This window comes from Ipomoea triloba, chromosome 12 (genome assembly GCF_003576645.1).
Source record: "Ipomoea triloba cultivar NCNSP0323 chromosome 12, ASM357664v1".
NCBI classification, from domain to species: Eukaryota; Viridiplantae; Streptophyta; class Magnoliopsida; order Solanales; family Convolvulaceae; genus Ipomoea; species Ipomoea triloba.
This window is the reverse complement of record NC_044927.1, coordinates 22,065,729-22,077,371: the sequence shown is the minus strand read 5'-3', so window position 1 is coordinate 22,077,371 and position 11,643 is coordinate 22,065,729. Positions and strand designations below refer to the sequence as shown.

General features: G+C 36.9%; 2 protein-coding genes across 4 annotated transcripts; both read right to left on the bottom strand.

Annotated features, from left to right (window-relative positions):
* Positions 1–584: 584 nt before the first annotated feature.
* On the bottom strand, positions 585–4,327 carry LOC116000289 (3-hydroxyisobutyryl-CoA hydrolase-like protein 3, mitochondrial). Of its 2 annotated transcripts, none has more exons than XM_031240357.1 (10): positions 4,019–4,327; positions 3,553–3,654; positions 2,989–3,041; positions 2,473–2,607; positions 2,291–2,387; positions 2,030–2,159; positions 1,489–1,667; positions 1,253–1,380; positions 1,034–1,135; positions 585–844 (listed from the first exon to the last, which is right to left on the bottom strand). In XM_031240357.1, the coding sequence occupies exons 1-10, from the start codon at positions 4,278–4,280 to the stop codon at positions 743–745; spliced, it is 1,290 nt and encodes a 429-aa protein (XP_031096217.1). In that variant the 5' UTR covers positions 4,281–4,327; the 3' UTR covers positions 585–742. The 2 variants fall into 2 exon arrangements, with proteins under 2 accessions (XP_031096217.1, XP_031096216.1); XM_031240356.1 differs by lacking the exon at positions 2,989–3,041 and adding an exon at positions 3,257–3,321 and having other exon boundaries at positions 4,019–4,326.
* Positions 4,328–5,350: 1,023 nt separating this feature from the next.
* Positions 5,351–11,218, bottom strand: LOC116000279 (fe-S cluster assembly factor HCF101, chloroplastic). Of its 2 annotated transcripts, none has more exons than XM_031240344.1 (16): positions 11,024–11,218; positions 10,802–10,927; positions 9,691–9,833; positions 9,559–9,609; positions 9,156–9,311; positions 8,577–8,720; positions 8,367–8,509; positions 8,022–8,091; positions 7,813–7,908; positions 7,611–7,700; positions 7,144–7,197; positions 6,944–7,067; positions 6,680–6,804; positions 6,199–6,321; positions 5,734–5,802; positions 5,351–5,640 (listed from the first exon to the last, which is right to left on the bottom strand). In XM_031240344.1, exons 1-16 carry the CDS (start codon positions 11,091–11,093, stop codon positions 5,638–5,640), a joined length of 1,587 nt encoding a protein of 528 aa, XP_031096204.1. In that variant the 5' UTR covers positions 11,094–11,218; the 3' UTR covers positions 5,351–5,637. The 2 variants fall into 2 exon arrangements, with proteins under 2 accessions (XP_031096204.1, XP_031096203.1); XM_031240343.1 differs by having other exon boundaries at positions 5,351–5,637; positions 11,024–11,217.
* Positions 11,219–11,643: the final 425 nt, after the last annotated feature.

The following is an 11,643-nucleotide window of genomic DNA, read 5'->3' as shown; positions in this document are numbered from 1 at the left end:
GCCATGCAAAACATTACCCAAAAAAACAAACACTCAATATTGATGCACATTACCAAAAGTGTCGTCAATATTGTTGTTTGCTGACAAGGGGCTTCCTTCTTTTAAATAAGATTATACTCCGTATTTCATAACATTCTTCCTTAAATATGATAATGAATTCACGATAACCATTCAATTTGGATGAAGATTGTAGTGTGTCAATTTGGATGGCAGAAGCAACCATGGTTGCCGTTCCCTTGTCGAATTGTTCATGGGAGAGGCAACCACTTCGTTAATTTGGAAGAAAGAGTATGACCCTGTTTGGTAAATAATCAGCCTATCAGCCAATTTTGACTTATTTGACCACTATTAGTTGTTTGGTTAATAAACTTTTTGTAACTCCAAAATGCTAAAATTCAAAAGGCTACTCAAAGTAGCCTTTTCAATTAGTTTTTTGAAAAAAAAAATTATATCAGCTAACAGCTAATTTATCAAACAACTTTTTACAATCAGCTAATATTATCAACAAATCATACCTTCTAACCAAACATCCAACCCAATCAGCCAACAGCCATTTACCAAACAGGGCCTATGACTGTTTCCTCTTTCGTTAATTTGAACTTTATTCATAAATCAAAAGACTGTCTAAATTTGAAATAGTACATAGGATAGGTCTTACATTGATTATTCATGAGGAATACTTCCCTAGTTCCATCCCTATTGGCTATTGATGGGAACAAAAAGGAAGCGTAGAGATCAAACCTTATACATTCAGGTCTCCGATTTCTGGGCTTAGGGGTTCAAATACAGCCTCCACCTCACTGGGATTAACCTCCTCCAAACTTGATGGATTCCATTTTGGATTCTGTGAAAAGGTGGAACAAAAGTAAGCGGGGGGTGAAGTGAACAAATAAAACAGAACAAGGTGTTGTTAAATTATTTTGAAATTAAACACAAACCAATTTCATCCATCGAATCTGAAATGCCTTGAATTATTGCAAAGTACAGCTGCTGTTGAAAGTTTTATATAGGCTTTAAATTACAAGAAACAAACCTGATCCTTGTCCACCAAAACGGCACGAACACCTTCAGCAAAATCATTTCGGACAGCAGATCTCAAAGCAATGCGATACTCAGTTTTCATCACCCCAGTTAGCTGAGCACACCAAATTAGTATTGAATATCAGATATTGCTGTGAGTTATGATTGTGGAGCTCACATGAAAAAAAGCAATACAAGATATAATAGAAATGGTGCAGCGGGGAACTCTCACCTTTGATAAGATATTGTTATTGCATCCACGAGCAGATGCAACTTTGGAGAAATACTTTTGAGTGAGATGAAGAGAAAAGGGGGCACCCTTTCTAAGCCCTTGCAAAGCATCCTTGGCCCACTCAGCCACTGTTTAGTAAAGAATGGGATGTTTGATGTGATTAATGCCAATAACACATCAAATGTAGAATTAATTAATAGGAACCAGTGGATGAGTCCTTCATACAAAAAACTTACCTAATGTATCAGCACTCTCCTGATGATTTTCTAGCTCCTTCATTATATCGTTGATAGCCTTGTTTCCACCAAATGTTGAAATTATCCTAGGTAAAAGTAACTTCAAGCGTGGCTCTGAATCAGGGCTGCTGCTGTATTTTTCCAGTAGTTTCTGAATATCGTTGTGTGGATCCTCAGAACTAGTAACAAGTGAGATAGTAAGGAATAAAGTTGATAGATGATGCAATCACCTATCTCTATCAGACTAACAGACTTCTTACTATAAAAGTAACTCAAAACACATTCCATTAGAAAAGAAATGTGTGTTAATGAGCCAATACAGGAACTGAGCATGTTGGAATACCAATATGCAAAGGCAGAATCTTTTCTTTCAACCACCAAATAAAATGTTAAATAAAAAAAAAGCCAAAGTTCATAATCAATTTGAGCAACAAGAATATAACATATTTAGGCACTCTATCTCAAATATAGCAGAAATAAATATGCAAGACAAATATAGCATGGATAACTTCAGCTAAGTTAATAAGAGAAGAAAACATACAGTGTGGCAGCCAAGAGATCCCCCTTCAGTGCACTCAAATCTGAAGATGGGACATAGTGTGTTCCTAGACCAACATACAATGCATCAGCAGGTGTTGATATTCTATTTCCCGTCAATCCAAGATAAGCACCTGAAACAAGTAAGAAGGTTGAATAAAGAATAAACTATGAAGAAGATACCAACCATAGTTAAAGATTGAAAAATAAAAGACTAACAGATCCATAGCAGAAAGAATCCAACCAAAATAAGAAGAAATCTCACCAACTGCTCCTTCTCCTGGGCTATGTGCAGCTATATAAGAAAAGCCAACATCTGGAAACAAGCCAATTCCATTCTCTGGCATGGCAAGAACAGTCCTCTGAAACAAATCCATTTGAATGAAAAGTGAATATTAGTAAATAAAATATAGAAACCATAAATTTTCATTAATAAAGAAGATGCACCTCAGTTATTAGCCTGTAGCGACCATGACCAGATAATCCAATGCCAAATCCCATGGTTATGCCATCCATGAAGCTAATATAAGGCTTCTTGTACTCAAAGATCTTACATATTAAAGAATACTCAGCCGTAAAGACCTGTTACATTGTATTGGGTTTGGAAGTCATTAAATATCCAGTAAGACCTGCTTGACTAAATATCATCATCTAACTTAGATTTTTTACTTTATTGACCATCTCCATTGACAATGTAGACATGAAGAAAAGCGGTAGAGTACACGAAATCTAAAGAATTTAGAGTCATAGTTCGATCCCAAGTATGCAGTCACTTCCACAATTCCACTTTCAACATATAATAGTTTCCATAAACACAACCAACTTCTGAGTAAAAGCATCAGCTATAAACCACATTTACATTAAGAGCTACTTGAGTATTATCCAACTTCATTTAATTGATTTCATTTTGGTGTTATGTTATTGCTAGATGGTAATCACACAGTGAAAAACACACTACAAGACCTCAATAATATCTGAGAGTTGTTTTTTGGTTGTAATCTGCTTGATATCACCACCTGCAGGTAAAATGACACACAACGACTTCTGTGATCCATTGGGCTATAAAAATGATGTTGATAAAACTATACAAGTATATGACATCAATATCTGCAGCTAAGCTACAGTTTAAGTATGCAGCATGACCACAACACATTGAGAATTCGGCCAAAAGATAAGCATAGCTATTGGTTAATGGACGGCTGTAGGAAAATTCTCATGATGCCAGAAAAACCTTTGGAACAAGAGCAGTGGTTTTGTCCTTTTGAATTTCGGCAACAACACCCTTAATGTCCATTCCTGCATTGGCAATGAATGATTACCCTCCACACCTTACAGCACTCAGAAAATACAAGTGCAGACACAAGTCACACAACACTTGCACATATACAAACACACATTTGTATGCCCTTAAAAGACTGATTTGAGACAATAAGATTACTTTGAGATTTTAAAAAATAAAAATAAAAACCTCAGACCTCAGTATCTATTCCAAAATAATGATTAAAAGATTTTCCACCAGTCATTTACCTGCACAAAAGGCACGTGGAGTGCTTCCCTCAATTAAGACACATTTCACCTTTGGGTCTGCTTCCCATTCATCCAAAAAGCTTTTATATCTGATATCCATATCTGCATCATATTCAATCTCACGTTATTCCAAAAATACAACCGCAAGCAAAGCTTTAACATCTCAATCCCATAGAAACTTTCATGCGGTTTTTTTTTTTTAAATAGAATAAATTCAGGTTGTAAAAAACCGCTGCTCCAAACACATATTCAGATATTAACATTCTCGCGATAAGCTCAATAGACTTGCATCTATATCACTCCAAATATTTAAGATCAATGCAGTGACTACTTACTTAAATGGACCAGAGAATCTCAAATCGAGAATGGTAACAGTTAACCATATCAATCACAGAATCACCAATTTTTAAACTGAAATTCGCATACTATACCTAAAGATACTTCACACAGGTGAATATAAACATACCTATGTTCATGGCGTTGAGAGCTTTTGGGCGGTCGAGGGTGATGACGGCGACGCCATTCGGGTGAACATTTCCTTTGACGAACTCATCGGAGCTGCTGGAAGCCATGATCGCGAAGGTCCGGAACGAGGGAAAGTGTGGCGTATTTGAGAATCTAGCTCCGGCACGTAAAATCGAAGAGACGGAGCCGGCGACGAGAGCGGCGGTGGTCGATCGGCTTAGATTTAGCAAATGCTGCGAAGCTCCAAACAACTGCCTTTGCATCGTTTTTGGTGAGAAAGTTACAAGTCGGAGAGTGAGAGAGTCAGTGATGGGGGTGCGATATTTTTTATCTATTTTACGGATTTGCCCTTTAATTAGTATTAAATTACTGCTGGATATATAGGATGGTGGTTGTTACATTCCGGGATTATAGCCCCCCGAAACTAACTATAGTTGTTTTTTTTTTTTAATCAAAATATCTTATTTATTCAAATAAACATAGCATTTTTCTTTTTAAAAAGTTATGTCTAAATTAACTTTTACAGTGTTTACATATTAAATTATTTTTCTATGAAATTAATTTTTTACTTTAAAAAATTCATAATTAATTCTGTTACAAATTTAAAAACAAAAACAAAAACTTTTGATAATATAGTAGGAGGGTAAGATTTTGATTTACTCCGTATTATTTAAATGGTATGAATTCAGACCTTAGTTACAACATACAATATGACAATGACGAAATAATGGACAAGATGAACTCAAAAATAAAAAATAATGGACAAGATATTTGACACGATAATAATAATGTAACGAATGCATGATGGGTTTGATTTGGATGTAACAACCACTTCCAAATAACCAAGGAAAATATACTACTTTTTGTTTTTTTTAGGACACTATGAAAACTCGCAGGCACTATTCAAGAATGTGCACCAATAAACAATGGGTTTAATTAAGAGGGTGTTGGCAAGAATTGAACGCATGACTTTTAAGTACGAGAATCATGTTACACCCACTTGGGCACCCCCTATCTAGGCATATACCACCTTTCTTGAATCTTGAACTAGAACAAGAAACAATAGCAATGCTAGAAAGTAAAGAAAACAAAATTTACGTGGTTCAACAATGTGTCTGCATCTACATGACTGAAACTATTTTGTTTTATTAATTGTGATAGTGATCTCAACAAATAGGTATCAGAGCCAAGTCACAGATTCATGTCCCAACAAAAGTAAAAGTAAAAACTGTGCAGTTAAGGCTAACAGGTGCTTGGAGGGAGAATTGTTGGGCAAGGCATCCAACACTATGCGTCTCAAAAATGTGGTAGTATAAGAAAATAAAGTTGCACATTGACTATGAACAATAACTTTTGGCGTAGTGATAAGCGTATGATACTAACAGTTGTGTTTAGGAATTTGTTATAAACTTGCAAGTCATCAAGAATGTTAAATGCACACTTCAAGGATACACTTTTGAGTTGTAATGACAAATCCATGCTGACAATTTACAGACAAATCTATAGAAAGTATGCACAGAGGTCCTTTTAGCTCCACAAATATGCATCTTTTTAACTTTGGAAGGTTGTGTAAACAAATCTTCAGTTCTATCAGCACCATCTTTCTTCTTGCAATCATGGCTACTGGGCAAAAAAGGAGAGCAAATGCAAAACAACATAAGTTTGAGTAGTAAGGTTTTAAGGTTCTAGTGGAATCAGAATGGTTGCGCGTTTTACCTGTGCAGGAGTCAGTTGAGAAACCTCGACCAAGCGTTCTATTGTTTGGAGCTGGTCGTAAGGAGCAATCTGCAGGAAAGAACCACGCCAGAACATAGAGCTTAGCCGCTTTTTAACACTTGAAAGAAATTGATGATGTAGAGACACGGTTGATGAACTCGATCAAAAACTAATTTTGTAAATCCATTCTCAATTCTGCTGTGCTTACTAACTGATTGTTTATAGGTACCCAATGGCCAGAAAGAAGGCTTAGAACATAGCTTACTCAAAGAAACAGGTTTTTGGTCACTGATTATAATGTTCAATGGTTTCTGGTTTTTGTTTCACAAAAAAGCTGACTACAATAACTTTGTAGCTTGGTGACTTTGCCATGGGAGCTCAGTCTATCGTGCAGATCGTATGGAAGTCCCTTTAAAAGGATCGATTGAAGAAAATATCTACACGGGAAAAATAAACTATAATCACCTGGCTAAATCCATCTGGCCAGGTTATTGATACAGCATAGTTCCCCATGGGCCGGATTTCTTCAGGCTCGATGTCCTCTGGTACATCAGAGTACTGCAATTTCTGCTCACCGGTCCATTCATCCTGTTCCAGTTACAATAACTAAAGTAAATCAGTAAGGCTACAAGGGAACAAAACCGCTAACCCCAGACAGTAAAATTTTGAATGAAGTAATCGAATAAAAAATGATTATGGCCATATACAGTTGCCCAAACATTTCCTATCTGCATATGTTACTGGAGTTAATCGAAGTTCCCCAAACTTATTACTGCATTAGTGTCTTTAACACTTCATCGCTTGGTAGCTTAAGCAGAAGAAACAATAGTCGACCATAAAGGGATATCTATGAAGGAAACTTCAGTAGTTCTTAGTGTCCTAGACTGCTTGCTTCATTTTTTTTTAAATGAAAAAGCATCAGGGCTAAAAAAACTTGTTTACGTACCACACTGTCAGCAGAGCGGTCGTTTCTTCTTACAGTTGCAGGGTGCAAATAGAACTCTTCGTCTGAATTGGGCACTTTCACCTTGATTGCCTTGATAGATCTATCATAACTTACTGCAGTCGAGACTGAAGCAAGGCGGAAACAAAAAGAATTTTCCAGTCGTTAGCAAGTTTCTAAACTGGAGTTCGAGAGCTGATTGACGCTAGTGGGTTAAACCAAGATTCATCAAGGGAGAAAAAAGAAGAATAAAAGAACAAAGAGTACCTTGTTGGCGGATTTTGGCGCACTGTTGCACTACACAGACGCCCAACTCTTGGAACGTACTGGCAACTTCTCCTTGAGGATCAGCAACAACTTCAGGCGTTCCACTGTCTCCAGAAGCTGAGAGCTGTTTAAGATTCAGGGAAATGATTTTTTTCCATTGCCACATGCACGTCGGTTATACCAGTACAACTAGGACTTACAGTTGGTCTGATAGGAAGATCAAACAGATGCGGGATCCCAAACTGCTGCACAACCTGTAACGATGAAATGATATGATGCAATTTATACGAAATAGTATTTGTAAAAAGAGAAGCATAGATAATATTATGGAAGAGACATTCCTTCCTTAGTATTATCATTATAATTTTTCAAGTTCTGGTCCTGTGGAGTAGCAAAACCAACTCAAATGTGATCACTAGCGGGATCCTGAGCTAACACTTGACTAAACTACTGGTTCTTGACAATAATTGCTGTGTAACTTGAGAACTGATTTGGAATGTTTGATGGAAATTCCAATAATTACATTACTGGTTTTAAGGGTTCTAAACTTGTCAATAAAATTTTCACCGAATATGATTCATTCTGTAAGATGGAAGCCTAAAATGCTATTTCGTGGCCGGGAGACCAAACAACAGTCATATACTCATATCTAAGAAAAAGAGCCAACCTGAGCACCTGAGCCTTTACCAAATGGGTAATGGCGTTTCCCATCAGCATCGAAGTGACACATATTCTCGACTACAGCAACACAAGGTACCTAAGCAGCGGAAGGAGATAAATATTCAGGAACAGTGATATGGTAACCCGTGATTAAGTCACATGAAAAGTCAAAACAAAACGGAAAAATAGATGACTGATGTTAAACAGACCTTGAGCTTAGAAAACATGCGAACTCCCTTTGCAACATCTATGAACGCTAACTTTTGAGGCGTGGTAACAATAACTGCAGCAGTCAATGGAACAACCTAATCCCCACATCCAACCAAACGTTTTTATTTCAAGTGTTTGACAAGAGGAACGCTGAACATCTAAAGAACTATCGTAAACATAAACATTAGTCACCAGGGTATGAGCAAACCTGGCACAGGGTGAGTTGAATATCACCAGTTCCGGGAGGCATGTCAATAACAAGGTAGTCTAATTCTCCCCTGCATAATGAAATGCATTATTTTCAATGAGAAAACCACTTTTAGTGAAGAGAGATATCAGAGACAAGAACGGACTTAGCTCATTGGTTCAATAGGCAATATTTGGGGCAAGGGTTATCAGAGACAAGAACCATGAGTAAAACAATTTCAACGAGCTTAAAATAATAAGCAATAAAACTGAGTAAAAATTATCAATGAACTTCAATATGCATACAGAATCTAATGGAGAGTGGTTCCTCCAACCAGATCCAATTTATACAGAAAGTACATCATACCATTCGGTAGTAGTAAGCAGTTGGTTAATGACCCCAGACACCATTGGACCTCGCATTATTGCACGCCCTTGCCCAGCAAATCCAAAAGACACCAACTTGACACCCAAGTATTCTGTTGGAATAATAGTTCTCTTCTCTGGGTTCTAAAGGTTCGTTAATGGTTATATTTCTGCAAGCTGTATGCATTTGAGTATAAGGAACAGAAGTTACCATTTCAAGCAGCCGGTTTTCTGGGGAAACCATTGTGGGCAAACTAGGGCCATATACATCAGCATCAAAGATACCAACTCGAGCACCCATATCAGCCAAAGTATAAGCAAGGTTGACAGCTACAGTTGATTTACCCACTCCTCCCTGTGATTTTTACATTAGCATAATGCAGGATTGCAGGAACAAGGATATAACAAAAATAATAAATTATTTCTTTTAATAGGCAAAACAGGACACAAACTTGGAGATGTTACTCGTTTAAAATGCAAAGTTTTATTAATTGTACATGGGAAATCTTTTGCCCACTGGCTTTTCAAAAAGATTTTAGAACAGGAGTCATAGAAAAAGTGAAGGAAGCATGATACATGTTATCAAATAGTCGCATTATATTAACATAAGAATATCTGTTTTGCAGTAGAATACTAGAATTTTCTCCTTGTGTCCTTCTGTTTCTTGCAAAGTTGTTGAAAAGAGAAGAATCATTATAGCAAAGTTTTAAATCAGAGTCTTCAGCACTCTCAGCAGATTTTCACTGCTCATAAAGTATAACAGCAGAAATTTAAAATGTGTGGAGTTTACCTTGCAACTTGAGACAGCCACTATATTGGATATTGTTTGCAGACCTGGTGGAAGTTGTCCAGCATAAACGGGTTTTGCTGGTTGGGCTGACATTGTCACCTTCACCTCTTTAACCCAGGGAAGTGCAGCAACCACCTCATTAGCCCTTTGCTCAAACTGCAGAAAGATGAACATCAATAAATTTCTCATGCCAGGCAAAGTTGACCTAACACTGATTCTTGGTACATAACCCCCATAAAAACAGAATTTGTTACAGGAAGAAGAAAATAAGAGTTATTGAATTAATATAAGGTTCATTGTGACTGAATAATGAACCAATGGTAACAAAATAGAAACTAAGTTATGTACCACTTGATACACACATCAATTCTTGATCAAACAATGGTGTTTGTGTTTCATTTACCATGTCCTTGATCGGACATGCTGGAGTTGTAAGCTCTAGCCGAAATGAAACCTGCAACCCAATAACATTAGAAGAGAATATAAAATTTTACAAATAAGTTATGGAATCGATAAACTTGTGTGCTTAGTAGACCTCTCCCAAAGCCTCATTGATAAGGAGGTCCTTCACAAACCCGCATGAAACTATATCAGTTCCAAAATCTGGATCAATTATCTGTGCAAGGGCTTTAAGTACTTCAGCCTCAGCGGTTTGATTTGATACCACAGAAGCACTACCTGCAATTTGCCATGTTTAGTTAGATATGTCGACAGGAACTCAAGAATATAATCAGCATGTATTTGCATCCAAAAAATATATAGGAGCAAGAGTAAATTTACCAAAAAGAAAAAAAAAAACAACGAAGCTAAACAGACATAGAATATATGCTAACTGACTACAGACTGGCTCAAAAGTAATCACAAATTCAGCAAAGAAGCTATGCATGGAAAACTCAGTATGGCATCAAATAAAACCAAGCATAAATACTTGGTCACAGTTTAGATATTCCCGTTGCTTGATGATGACTTTAATGTCGAAAATGTTAAAGACATTTGTTTTTCATGCTTAAACTTTAGAGTGTGACAATATTTTCTGCTCATTTATCTCTTCACTCTCTACTTTAAGCAACAAATTTAATATAGTGACAGCATCTTCCAACACTAGTTTTGACAGTGGAATTCATACACAGCCTTATTGGTACACCTTAAATAAGTGGTTAAATGACTACACCACAGTTAAATTCCTAATATAAACAAAGGAAGCTGATTGAACATAAACCAATAAACCATAAGCTTGTAGCTAACATATCCACGTCACAGACAAACCAAGAACGAAACTTCACGGGGGGCAACCCTAGCCACGTTTGTCATGGTGTTGACTTGATAACCATAAGGTTTTATAAGATTGACTCTAAGTGGGAGCGGCCTATTGGTCTTTTTGGTTTGAGTTGCTTAGCTATAAGCAACATAGCCTGATTTACCACTTTGTGGCTCTTTGCAGTTAGGGTGGGGTTTACCTGTGCACACCCTTGAGTAGTGGCTGAGAATTTCCTCGTCACTTAAAAAAATGAAACTTTACTACACATACAAGTCACATTACCTACTGAGGGCACAAATCTAAACAATATAACCGAATCTCACAAATTCAAGAAATGGGGTTTCCTTAAAATAACAACAAAACTTCCGGGTAAAAATAAGAAATTTACCTTTCACAGAAGCAACTTTAGGCGTCAAAATTGAACGGGTGGATGCCACACTCAATGGCCTCAAGTGTCTTTGAGACGGGAAAGGAGAATTGCAGAGAAGGCAACAGTTCTCTGCTACATATAATCCTAAGAAGTAGAAACAACAGCAACATGGCATTAAGTCATTAAATACAAATGCATATATATGTATATGTGAGTGTGCGTGGCAGCATGGAAAGTTACCTGCTTTGGGTTGTGAAGATAAAGGAAGAAAGGAAAGAGTAGCAGAAGATGGAGCTTGAAGAAGCGGCATTTCCTTTACAATCTATCACTGCATAGGATTGATTGAGGTTGCTTGGGAGTAGAGCAGTAGAACTGCGCAGCAGCAAGAAAGTGAAGACGTTATGGAGCGATGTTTTCAGCCTCTCGTTATTGGCGAATCTTAGCCACGACTCTGTTAAGTCTGTTTCTGTATTTTAATAATTTTTATTTTAATATTAGCAAATAAATTATTAAATTTACATATTTAAAATTTTATAAAAATAGAAAAAGTCAATTTTAAGAATTTTTTTTTATGCCCACTACCCCATTCAAACTTGAAAGGCAAATCAGACTAGGAAGATCATGTATGATAGACTTGACCAAAATGATGTTGATAAGAACTAAACACATAATCTTCTAGTGCAAAAATCATGTTTTGCCTATTATTAGTGATGAGATATTCCGCTAGCTAGCTCTCAGCTTGGTGGTAGGGGTTAGTAACGGGATAATTGGATTAGTAACTGGACTCGATCCGAAGCAGTAAAAGCAATCAACACTGTGACACGGTGAATAGGTAATGGTCAAGAGTGAAGCAGGAGGCT

Bases quoted from the DNA above. Each gene is read 5' to 3' on its own strand.
- LOC116000289 (XM_031240356.1), bottom strand. From the start codon at position 4,280: ATGCAAAGGCAGTTGTTTGGAGCTTCGCAGCATTTGCTAAATCTAAGC. The intron at 3,322-3,552 runs GTAAATGACTGG...TTGCCAATGCAG, and splicing joins TCCACGTGCCTTTTGTGCAG to GAATGGACATTAAGGGTGTT. The intron at 2,388-2,472 runs GTGCATCTTCTT...GATTTGTTTCAG, and splicing joins GCTACAGGCTAATAACTGAG to AGGACTGTTCTTGCCATGCC.
- LOC116000279 (XM_031240343.1), bottom strand. From the start codon at position 11,093: ATGCCGCTTCTTCAAGCTCCATCTTCTGCTACTCTTTCCTTTCTTCCT. The intron at 6,322-6,679 runs GTACGTAAACAA...TAACTGGAACAG, and splicing joins ACCGCTCTGCTGACAGTGTG to GATGAATGGACCGGTGAGCA. The intron at 5,803-6,198 runs GTGATTATAGTT...TCTTTCCTGCAG, and splicing joins GGCCAGATGGATTTAGCCAG to ATTGCTCCTTACGACCAGCT.